This window comes from Thermobia domestica, chromosome 13 (genome assembly GCF_964235325.1).
Source record: "Thermobia domestica chromosome 13, izTheDome1.hap1.1, whole genome shotgun sequence".
Taxonomy (NCBI): Eukaryota; Metazoa; Arthropoda; class Insecta; order Zygentoma; family Lepismatidae; genus Thermobia; species Thermobia domestica.
Window position 1 is genome coordinate 121,417,397 of NC_137466.1, and position 13,032 is coordinate 121,430,428.

A 13,032-nucleotide genomic window follows, 5' to 3' on the forward strand; every position below is an offset into this window, starting at 1 on the left:
CTGAGACTAATTATATTTTTTTCTCTTTTATTTTATTTTCTACTATGGCTCAGTGGTAGAGCGCTTACCTCTGGTGCTAGGGGACCCTGGCTCGATCTCAAGCCAAGTGAACTTGTGGTGGACAACATCGCGTCTCTAGGTTTTCTTTAGGTATTCCTGTTTTCTCTCGCATTCTCATTCCAAGCAATTATTTCATCATCACTCACTTGCCGTGTTCTTTAGCCAAGTTGGCGTAATTGTGGGAAGTTAAACCGAAAGATTTCATTTCATTTTCATTTTCATTCTTTTCTCATAAAAGTGGAATCTTCTACGAAAACGTTAAAATGAAAAACAAAATATCTTCGATGCTTAAAATATTTCCTTGATTTGAAAATCTTAGAAATAAGAAAGAATCAAAGAAGGAAGGAAAGAAAGAAAAGAAAAAGAAAATAAATTAAATATTCGAGTTTATATGGCACAAATAGCCAGAGTTTGCAATGATATACCACAATTGAAACTTGTTGCATTGGCCGCCTGATAAATTTGGCCACAAAACTGTCAAACGAAGTTTTCTTTTTCTTTTTTTTTCTTTTTTTTTTTTTTTTAAGTAAGCCACTGACATAATTGTGACACTATATGTAAAATCAAAAGCGACCAATTTATATTCCACTGTAATAGTTGAACCATCTTGATCGTTTTATACATTTAGTAAATAAGTTACTTAAGGAAAAGAACCTGGTCATTTGCTCGTACTGTTCTGTTTTAGTAAGTAACCTCACTATTATATAATATGTTACCTGCTTTAGGACAAAATCCTTAAACAATATAAGTTATTTTAAGATTCGTTTAATTAGTAAATGATTGAATTAATATTTTTAATTAGCTTGCGGATCATTTACTCATATGTGCCCACACTGGCGGATCCAGGATATGATCAAGGGAGGGGCTAAATCATAGCTTGCAGTTTTATCCAGTGTAAAGCATGATTTAAGCCCATTTTATCCAGTGTATAATTGAGTGTCAAGGGAGGACCACTGTGTGCTCTTCTGCTTCAAGATTCATGACGCACTGTCCTCCCCCTAAATTATTATGACATGTCCCCTCAAAAAAAGTACAGTCAGGGGCATTATCTGTGGCTGTAGGGTAGGCAATTGCCCCATCTGATTTTCCAATTTAGTATATAGTATAGACAAATTTTAATCAACAATATATGCATGAAAAACACGAATATCAGCCTAAATCGTAGAGCCCCTCTCCCCCGAAGCAAATTGAATTTGTTCCCCAATACCTTTCTCTCTCTCCGCATTAATAATACGAACTTGATTTAAAATGTTATTTGTCTATAAATGATGCACTTTTCATTTAAAAGATAATTACTAACTGGTCTTTATTATTATTATTATTATTATTATTATTATTATTATTATTATTATTATTATTATTATTATTATTATTATTATTATTATTATTATCCTTTCCCCTAAATATCGATGATACATTTTGCAAGATGAGAAACTAGTCTAAATACCTAAGATTTACCTCACACTGCGTAATATGTCAGCCACAGGTCCGTAACCAGAGCACTAAGACAGGGAGGGTGAGTTATTTTTTGGGAAATGGAGCTAACTTGAGTTCAACTATCATTCATACATACATACCAAGAAACAACACAGGTGACTAAAGGTTGACAAAGTTGTGGGGTTGGGTATTCTGTCAACCCTCTCTCTAGCTACAGTCCTAGTCAGACAATATCTAGTACAACAATATGCACAGGCAAGTAAATCGGTCAAAATTTTTATTTAAAACATTTGCTTGATGTCCGTAAGAAATCTTTGTAAACGCAACATTTTTCCGTCCTAATTAAGATTCAATCTTGTTTGAAAACGTTAGTCAAAATAACTGCCTCGAGAAAGAATCAGCGTCCACATTGTCTTTAACATCGAATAATAGAAAAAGTAAAAATGAATACACATTTCAAAGTTGCTTAACGTATGTAATACTTATCTTTTGAAGTGTCTAAGTTCGAAAATAAAGGGAAAAAAATGAATTAAAGTTATGCATTTCACGTCCAGTAAGGGCTTGTTCGTGAGATAAATAAATGCCAGTGGGAAAAGAATTTTGCACGTCTTATCAAACAGGTGAGGAGGGGGAGCCTACAGAAATAGTAAATGGGAGGAGGAGGGAGGGGTAGACCTGAGAGAAAAGAGAAAGAAAGGGATAGATTGTGTAAGCAATCTGTGGTGTTGGATATACAGACACATGCACTATTCACTTGATTTTCTCTCCCCTCCCCTCCCACAGTTTCCCGCCCCCCTTATAACCTTTTACCTCCCCCCAGCCAAATCCATGGACTCGCCCAGCCGGCTTCAGAAGTGTGTCAGTCTGCCGAGTAAGTTGGTTGGTGGGCTAGGCCAATACAGTTAGCTGTAACTTGGTTCGTTTCGTGTAGTGTACGCGCTCTCCGTCCGTCCGGTTGTGTGTGTGAGAGCCAGCGACGCGGATAGATGGAGCAACGTGGTTTCTCTCGTGCTCTCTGAAGGCACACTTTTTTTTCTTCTTTCGCTGAGTTTTTAACAAAAACAAAAACTACGAAGGGGGCGCGCGCTTTACGATCGTTTTTTCATGGTACCTGGACTACATTTTATGCCTCCGTGTATGTGAATATGTGTGAGTGTAAAGAAAAAAAAAAGCTAAAAATATTGAATAATGAATGAATTTTCCACCTGTTGCCACCTTTAAAAATTCTATGGAATGAAAGAACCAAAGCCAAGTCAACTGTGATTATTTTCCGTATGTCCTTGTGTGTGTCGAATAGTGTCATATGGCATTTATATACAAATAAACTTGTAACTATAAACAAAGTACTATGTAGTGAGATCTTATTCTTTACAACATAAAATTTTGTGCCAGTAAACTGTGTTGTACACGCCCATTTCGTTTAAGAATATGATTTAAGTGAATTTTATTAATTGCCAAAATAATAAAACAATATTATTGATTTTTTTTAAAAAAAGAAGTACAAAATACGTGATTGAGAAAGTGACGATTTTGTTTTTAACAATGATTGTTGTAAATTTGTATCTGTTTACCCCAGGATGACAAAACTGTTCAAGTGACTTTTTTAAAATTTAATTTTTAATCCAATCTTTAAAGTATAGTCTGTGATAAAGTGTTCGGTTGTTACCGAACACAATTCGCTTTTGTGAAGACTTGAATGAAAGGAAACAATCTAAATTTGTATTACAACTGAAAGTGAAGAAAACTTAACGAGTTGACTATATGTAATAATGATGTGCGTGTGTGTGTGTTTATGATCATGTGTGGTGGTGTAGGATGCTAAGGATTATTATTTGCAGGAAGACAAGGTATCTACAGTGAGTGATTTGTTCCTAAATGGGTTCATTGTTTTCTGAAGACGCTGTGATTGAGTGTAGTGACCTTTAACATGTGATTTTTTGTAATAGTGGTAGTGACACACTATCAGAAAAAAGGAACGTGTAAAGAATTGTTTATAAAACAAAAAGTTATAGTGTTTTAGTGCTGGATATTTTATTTTTTTAAGAAAAGACATTAAAAAATTAAAATCCAGCAACATGTATGAAATGTGGAGTGCTGTTACAAAAGTTGAAGTGGCCCAATCGCATAATAACTCAGGATCGATTAAAGGTATGTGTTCTAATTTATGTTTTAATTTTTGAGTTGAAATAAAATTCCAAATTGCATAAATTTGCATTGTTTAAAGTATGTAGCCCCTATACCTACTTACCACTTTGGATATCGTTGAGTCAACAGAAAACTTGCTCATCAAATGACCGACTTAAGAATTAACATAATACCTTAATGTAGTTATATACGTATTTCTCGTCGGATACATTCGTTGTTTAAGTCAGATCCACATCGAATAGTAAGTGGGGACTGATACGTTTGAAGGTCATAGGCACCCGAAGGGGTCCGCCCCTGGCTTACGAAAATATATGGAGCGAATGGATCTTTTACTTTATATATAAGTAAAAAAAAAATCCATTCCAGAGTTTGGAGCTCTTAAAAGTAGCTCTAAGTAGCAGTATTACAACGCACCGCCCCTGCCCCCCAGAATTCCGTCCTGGATCCGCCCCTGACATAATGTAGCAAACCACGTGTATTAAATACCAGACATAATATAGCAGCAATGGAGATGCCACCCTTAGAAAATTTTCTTCGGGTGCCCCTGAGGAAGGCATACCATGTCCCTAATTTTCTCCACCATCATCCGGCATGGGGGGAAATGAAAATTCGCAAGCCCCCAATTTTTTCCGTAAAGATGCAGGAGGTAACTACTTAAAAATAAGAATAATAGTAATAATATATCTTTAGCGTCCCATGTATATATTCTTGATCTAAATTTAAGCGAATAATGATGTAAAAAGAGAGTGGGAGGATATAAGAGAATCCAGAGATAATTATGCACATGACGTTATCCTCCACACATGCGTAGGATCTCGAACCAGAGACCTTTCACACTGGAGCTGTGTACTTTGCATCATTCTCCTCATTTACCATGCTCCTTCGCTGCCCATCGTTGGGGAAGGGTGAGGCTCAATCTCGCCCTGATTCTTGCCTGTACTTACCGATCTACACTGGTCTAAGCTGAGAATATTAGTCCATAATTTCATTAGTGTTGATTGAATCTAACTCTTAGCCACTCCCTCTCCATATGGCAAGAGATGAATGCCGTTAAAGTTGACTGAGCGATCCAACCCATTATCCTATCTCAGAAGTTACCTGTTTTAGCTCAAAATCTTACTGTACTGATATGGTTAGTCACACGAGTTAAATGATGGAATGTTAAGATCAGTCTTCTCCTGTCCATTCAATTCCTCATTTGTAGGAATAAATGTAATCTTGAGTGAAATTAAATCTGTCAGTCAGTAAAGATGGATTTTCTGAGACTCTAGAAAACCTCACAAAAATTAATAATGAAATAACGTGGATGTGCTCTTTGTTTACAAGCCATCTTCTGCGACTGGTTTTAAGAATGGTTGAGAAAGATCATCTCCAAAATAAGGCACGTATACTAGTTTGGAAGCGGGAATTAAATCTGAAGAATGAACAGAACTTATCTAGTATAGTTTGTGCCATTTGAAAGAAACCTGGTTCAATAATTTCATCCCTTTATTTTTCACTTCATAATATTTTACAATGCTACCCAGGATCAATTCCTACTTGAAGGTTGTGCTTTTAAAACACCATTTTCAAATAAAATTGAAGAACAGAACACCCATGGACGTGATGTCCACTACCAATTCATAGGGACTGAGATCAAATCATGGACTCTTCATGCTAGAAGTTAACGTTCTATCGTTAAGCCATCGTGCCCTCTTTTAACATTCGATTTATTGTTCGTTTGTGCATTGTCATTTAGCCACCTTTTTCATCATCGAGCCTATATGAATTTAAAGTGGAATTCAAATCACCGTAATGCATTCAATATGTACACTCATGTCCAAAATTATTGTCGCATGTCTATAAATATGTTGTTGTAGGAATATAGTTTGATAACAAATTCGCCCGGTATTTCTTATAATGTTAGTATCTGTATAATCGTTAAAGACATGTGTGTGGCAAATTCCATGTCAAAAGAGCAGTAAATAAGAAAAAAAAGAAAGAAAAAACGAAAATAAAACTTTCTTTGTCCATTTAGCGACATTTTGTTTTACTCATTCTAATTTTCGTATTTATAACTATTCTGCTATGAAATTTACCACAAATATACATTTCCCGATTGTATACATAGTATCAGTATTAAAAGTATCCTGCAAAATCATTATGAAATTGTATTCTTACAAGAAGACAGTTATAGATACGCAACAATAATTTTGCACATGAGTGTACTTCCACTGGGAATCGAACCCGCAGGATCCCGTGCACAAAAGGTACCACACTAGCTATTAGACCAACGAGGACTCCATTTCATTAATTGATAAACAATGTTTACTTGCTGTTTCATGAAATTATCACTTATAGCGTGGAATTCGAAAAACGTGAGCTCCAAGTAGGAATCGAACTCTGGTCTGCCACAACAAAAGCACATATGCTAACCATATAACATCGAGGAAGTTTTTACTTTTATATCAATGTCCTACAATTGCAAACAAAAGTATATAACGCAATACGTGCAAGAAAACAGATATATTTAAAATAGAGGACTATATTTATTATTTTGATATGTAAGTAGCTAGTAATGAAACAACTTTTATTATTAAGTTCGCTATTTAATAGAACAAATCTTATGACGTGTTTAGAAATAATGTTGTGAACAGTAGCGCATTGCATATTAAAAGATATTTGGCTAACATAAGATGGGTTTGTGAAAAATTATTTGTTTACAAGAATGCAATCCTGAACAAAATGTATAATTAGCTAGAATATGAGCATAATTATTAAGTAATAATCGATTATTTATACGTTGTCAAATACTATTTTCTATAAGGGAGAATATATATATATGACTACGTCCTTGCATTTCGTATTCTTCGTACAATTCTTTTTCCCATAGTATTAATAAATCCAATATTTTGTGCAACATACCAAAAGTACATATATACTACTGTAGTTGCACGACCTAAGCAATGTATGAAAGTGACCTTGAGGACAAACAGGTTTCAGTGACTCACGAATACCTTGGCAGAACTGCAGATTTTAAAGATGGGGAAATATTTAAATGAAAACTATACTGTATTATATCCCGGGGATACTTTAAAAAAAAAGTATTTCTTGATGTTTCAGTGATTGGTTGTGGTATGTAAAGAGTTATTTTCGTTTTCAAGTTCTTTCCCCAGACCTGTGTTCTTCCAATGAAGGAGTAGAGAAAATGTTTTTTTTTTTTTTCCTAACACACATTGGAATCGTTTGGGTGAGAAATGGAGTAAATGCAATGGCGCCGATTCCCGCCTTAAATTTCGGGGGGGGGGTTGAAGTATGTGTTGCGTTGTTAGAAACCCAAGCAAAGATATCTAATTCCACACGGCCCCAAGAAAACTTGAGAGACGGCCCTGGACACCAGGATCGGCACCCATGGAAAATAAACTAGATCTTTTAAGTTTGGGACTCCTGGATTATTAAAGAAATACTTAGTAATTACATTATTGTGATATTTGAAGCTATTTTCACTTGTCTGTTTATTATAGGTATATTATAACCGCATGTATTATGTTACGGTTCAAGTCATGAGCGACAAAATATATATGACACGTTATTATTTTAACGAGGAATACAGCTTACTTTAGGTACTATTCCAAAGCAAGAACAAGGTAGAGGAGAGTAGTTATCTTGAAATCCGAAGATATCTACTTACCTACTTCTAACCTTTATGATCGCCATGTTTAGTTTTTTTAAGTTACTCTTGGTGAATAGTGTAGCAATGCATACCGCCCAAGTTCTCTAAAAATCCGAACAAGTTTAGAGCAAGATTTGTTTCTTCCTTCTTGAGTTTAGGTCGTTGTTCAGTAACGATGCTGTATAAGGCGTGGATCTATATTACTTTAACTACAGAGCTTCTAGCGGGAATCCAACGTTAGTCTATTTAGAATTTATGGGTTCAGTTGATTTTGACTTTAATATTCTGTTCAGCAGCGAGGCTATATGAGAAGTGGACCTACTGATTAACGTAGAATCCTAACCATATGCACTGGAAACCGAACCCGGGTCTCCCAAGCCAAAGGCGCATACGCTAACCGCTTCGCCATGAAGGAGCTCTTTAGAGTTTATGGGAAAAGTAAAAATAGCAAAAGTAAAAATCGTTTCTCTGTAATTAGAGGTATGCGTGCGTATAAAATATCACAATCACACCCACAACAGGCCCCAATAAGCGATTGAAAATGAAATGAAATGAAATCTGTAAGTTTAACGTCCCACGGTTATGCCGGTTAGGCTAAAGGAGACGGTGATAATGAGAAATGAGTGAAATGGTGGAATGAAGAAAGTGGGAGGAAACGGGAGAACCCCGAGAAAACCCACGAGCACGGTGTTTGTCCACCACAAAGTCCACAGGGCGCGAGCTGGGATCGAACCAGAGACCCCAAGCACCGGAGGTGAACGCTCTACCACTGAGCCACCGCCCCCCCCCCCAATAAGCGATTATTTGCCCCAAAAAGATAATAACAATTTAAACAAGGGTGTTTAGAAGAATGAGTACGAATATATATCTTTTCTTTTTACGCACAGAAATATAGACCATTTATCTTGATACCCCCTTGTAACTTTTAAACTAACAGATAAAAAAATAATAAAAAACGCTGAAATTTCATATCATTCAAACGTCGACAGGGAAACATTGCGATACCATCAGAATAACGGAGTTGCCAACCTAACATAGAACTACATTTTTCAAATAATAATACGTCTGGTTATGACATATTTCAAATCCATATGTTCGGTGGAAACTTAGAACCTATTTTTCGATGTTTGTGATTTGTATTATCCTTATTTTGGAACCCTGAATAACAAATCTAATATACGGGTTCCTTAAACATGTAGGTTTGAAATACGTAATCACCTTCCGTAGTGCCATTTAAAAATATAACTTTATCTTGGAGTGGCATCACTATTAATCTTGTGGTATTACAGAGTGTCGAATAATGTGCCCCTTTCGATGTTTGCATGGTAAAAATTTTAAGCGTTTTTTGTCCATTAGATTAAAAGTCACAAAGGCGTATCAAGATACCAATGGTCCACCCTGTATATATAAAACTTGTTACTCAATAAGGTGTGAGCGCAAGAGTGAAATGGAGATAAAAGATCCTTTAAAAACGAAAATAAACTACTTGAAACAAATTCACATTAAATCGCATGTATCATCATCATCATCATAGGTATTCTACCATTATTGGCAGGTCACTTAGCGCAGCTGAGAATCATCCATGCTCCACGGTGTTCCACTAACCTCTTCATCTTCACGTACGATTTTTCTGTTTTGATATCGTCCATTAATTGTAGTATCCTCCGCTGCCAATAGTATCCTAACCATTCCTCCCTTTCTTGCCACCATACCCTCTAGCACGTACCTCATGATACAATTCCTTCTTAGCCAATGTCTCAACCAACTTCTCTTTTTCTTCTTAATAATATCTAAAATTGTTATTTTCTCCCCCACCATTCCTAATACCCTCTCATTCATTCTCCAGCTAATTCTCTCCATTTTTCTCCACACTCACATTTCGAAAACTTCCAATCGTTTTTAGTCATTTTTGTGTAATGTCCATGTTTCTGACCCATAAGGTACAATACTCCACACGAAGCATTTTATGAGTCTTTTCTCAACTCTTTATCCAAGGTCCCACACAACAGTATTTTCTTTCTCCTAAAGGCTTCTTTCGTCATTCCTATTCTTGCTTTCATTTCAGGTTCACACTTCATATCGTCATCTTCTTCATTTTTGATGTAGAAATTGCTCTCCTCTTACCAATAACAATCACTACTTACAGCACCAACACTAAAAATACTACCCAGGTATCGAAAACTACTCACCTGTTCTATTTTCTCATCTCCTACATCTGTAGTTGACATCTCCACTTCGTTCCAGTTACTATGACTTTTGTCTTTCTAACATTTATTTTCATCCCATTATCTTCACAGCCCTTCCTCAAATTTCCTAACATTTTATTGATGTTCTCTTCAGATTCTCCCCGTTGAACTCCGCCTTTCAATTGCACTGTCCTCTGTCGTTTCCTGCCCTAGTCTAACATTTGCTTGTTGGTTCATATATATATATATATATATATATATATATATATATATATATATATATATTAATGAATTTTTGATCTTTCCACTCCAACCCAACCTTCTTTAGAACTTCCAACAGCAATTCACAAATCACACGGTCAAAAGCCTTTTCCAGGTCAATAAATACCACATATATCTGTTTCCCCTTTTTAATAAACCTTTCACCGATCATCCTTAATAATCTGCTTGCATCTCTTATGCCCTTATCTCTCCTTAACTCGCACTGTTCCTCCTCAACTTTTTCATTTGTTCTTCCATAAACCTTCATTTGTTCTGTTTACACTCAATATTTCTTACAATGTCTCGAAAGCAAATCCAGCGAAACATGATTTTGCTTGTGCAGTTATTTGCCCCAGCAGGATAATCACATTTTAAACGACGATGTTTCGAAAAATAACAAGTATCGTTCTTTACTTTTCCATGGATATCCGCCATCCAAACATAAATTAAAAATATATCGGCAAAAACGAATGTTCACATTTGCGCAGGCCTCTATCGAGGAGCATTTCCAAGTAATTTTCGCCACCTAGACAAAGCACAAATTTAATGCCCCTTGGGGAAGAAAAAAGAAAAAAAAACGAGTAGTATGAGTTTTGTACATAGCCGAGTTTTTTTCTTTTTCTTTCTTTTCTTTTCTTTCTTTCTTTCTTTTTTTTGAAAGAGAGAGAGAGAGAGAAAAAAAAAGCATGGCAACTACCACAGCCCTTCTAGTTTAGTTTACCTGATGCACGCAAATTGTTGACGGTAAACAAAAATAAAATATGAAGATGAATTGAAACAATAACTATTCTTTAACTATCAACTGAACGTTATATTTTCATTATAGCTTTGGAAATGATCAACATGTGTTAATAAAACAAAACAGACCAAATGACTAAATATTAATGAAACTGTTATACTGTGCAAGTTTCACTAACATATATTCAATGCTTTGGCCAGTTTTATTTTATTAATATACATCAATTTTAAGTTTTTATACCAGCAACTCGGCAGACCTAAGCCTGGCGCCCCTAAGCGGGCATCTATGGTTGCCTAGTAGTAAAATCTCCACTGCCTCTATCATTAACCGAATAGTTGCACGTCTGTCTTTGCTATGAGTCCTATGAGTCTTTGTTATATAGTTTCCTATATATAACAGTTTTGAGCCTTTTCTTTATTGAAAGTGGCACTATGAAATTAAATTCGTTTAAACTGGTACATAAAATTGTTCTTTTTATTATTATTATTATTATTATTATTATTATTATTATTATTATTATTATTATTATTATTATTATTATTATTATTATTATTTAACTCGCTAGAAAAGCGAGAGAAAGAAGTATTCATATACACACCAAAATGAATCCCAAAAGAATAAAAAGCACTAATGAAATGCTACTGTTTCCGTATTAATTATGCAGCAACGTCAGAAACGTGCATGGTATTTATGTAAAATACAATGCTTTGATGTCTGCATTCTCAAGAGTCGTCTTCCACAAAAGTGCTGAATAAATTAATAAAATTATTGACATTGCATACGAATCATGTGCAGTATTTTTGTTCTTTCTTGTAAGTGTGCGTTCACAACCTTAAAATGATGTTGCTTCAACTATAATAAGGGTTAGAGCGGAATGAATCCAATTGACCCAAGTTTAAATGAAATTCAAAATTTTATCTAATTTTGCTTATATTCTTTTAAGTATGAGTGAGAGTTTTTAAATTTTATTATTATTATTATCCGGGAGGTATATATAAAGTCTAAAAATGGCGTCGAAAATCACATTTGAGATTTTGATGGGACGTGGCAATTCATACGATTCGAGTTAAACTTTTTGGAGACATGATAATGTGATGCCAAGAGCCTATTCTACGCGCTGTAACTTTACCCGGTGAATGCATCGGCTGACTGTACCTAATTCAATTCCCGGCGCATGTAAATAGTTGATCTCACTCTGAGCCGGATTTAAGTTTGATGAGGCCCTAAGCTATTGTAGGTAATGAGGCCCTTTACATGTCCAGCTGTGCAACCAGTCTATGCAAAATGTAGGCACCCTATAATATATAGAAATGACCAAACGAATGATATTTTAGGAAGCATGCTAGCGGAAGGGGGCCCCATTACTTACATTATAGGAGCCCACACAACACAAATTACTGTTGTTATACGTAGGGTTTATTATTATTGTTTTTTATCGTATAGTATATTTTGAAATTGTACATGCAGTTCTCTTTTCCTTTAGAGCTCCTCCGTGGCTAAGCGGTTAGCGTACGCGCCTTTGGCGTGGGAGACCCGGGTTCGATTCCCGGCGGGAGCTCATGTGGTTCGGATTCCACGTTAATCAGTAGGTCCACGTCTCATATAGCCTCGCTGCTGAACGGGACGTAAAACTCAAAATCAATCAATCAATCTTTTCCTTTAATTTTTTTTTGCCCCCCTAAGAGAGCGGGGTCCTATGCTCAAAGCTTGTTTAGCTTATACGTAAATCTGGCACTGATCCCATCCCATATAACTTTAGTATTGCATAAGACAAATGAAAACCAACTAATAAATCAGTGGAGATGTACATGTTGGTTATTATTATTCTTTTGTAGTGAATGGAGGTGGAATTTTTCATATTCGCTCACACGTTCTCTTGTGTGAAGACCTAGCTGCTTTTTATTTTGTTTGGAGTTAATACAGCTAGGCAAGTAAGTATACCAACAGGTTTAATAACCGCATATATCCAGACCGAGATAGAACATGGAAACATAAACAGAAAAAAAAAGCACGCGTCAATCATTGAAGAACACGGGACTAAAGTTTCATCGTAGGTCATTCGAGTTTCGTTCCGTAGAATATTCAGTTTTATATGAATAATAAACTTTTTTTTGAAAATAATTATATTTCATAAAATTAATACACCATTACTGACCGTAAACCTATAGTGTCATTATTCATTTGCCTCGAAGAAAGTCAACAATGGTAGTTTTTTTTTTTTTTTTTTTTTTTTTTAAGTGTTGTTCTAAATCAGATAGTTAATCGCAGTTGAACTAATAGGTTAGTATGGTGGACTATCTATTCTCTTCTAACTTACATTTCCCACAATCCATTCATTCTGAGATGCGTTTCAGTACACTCTTCAGTGAAAATGGCCTGAATTTATGAGTAGCTCGAAGTAGAATATAGTCGAAAGTATGTTTTCATGGATTATAATTTATATTTCGGTTTGGATATTGTAAGAGTTTGCATATTTCGATATTCTTTCCTTTCTTCAGAATTTTTAAATGTTTGATTTTGGAAGATGATAGCAACACAGATTCCTGATTAAG

General features: G+C 35.3%; 1 protein-coding gene across 3 annotated transcripts in view; it reads left to right on the forward strand.

Annotated features, from left to right (window-relative positions):
• The window catches only part of Hr3 (nuclear hormone receptor 3 ROR-beta), a 671,278-nt gene that overhangs the window by 342,463 nt on the left and 315,783 nt on the right, over nucleotides 1-13,032 (forward strand). Inside the window, exon 1 of one of the 3 annotated variants that reach the window (XM_081736347.1) lies at nucleotides 2,356-3,645. The exons of the other annotated variants lie outside the window; for them this stretch is intronic. Within the exon in view, the coding sequence (XP_081592473.1) occupies nucleotides 3,573-3,645 (73 nt within the window). The 5' untranslated portion in view covers nucleotides 2,356-3,572. Of the gene's footprint in view, nucleotides 1-2,355; nucleotides 3,646-13,032 lie in introns of those variants that run through there. 3 annotated transcript variants of the gene reach the window in all.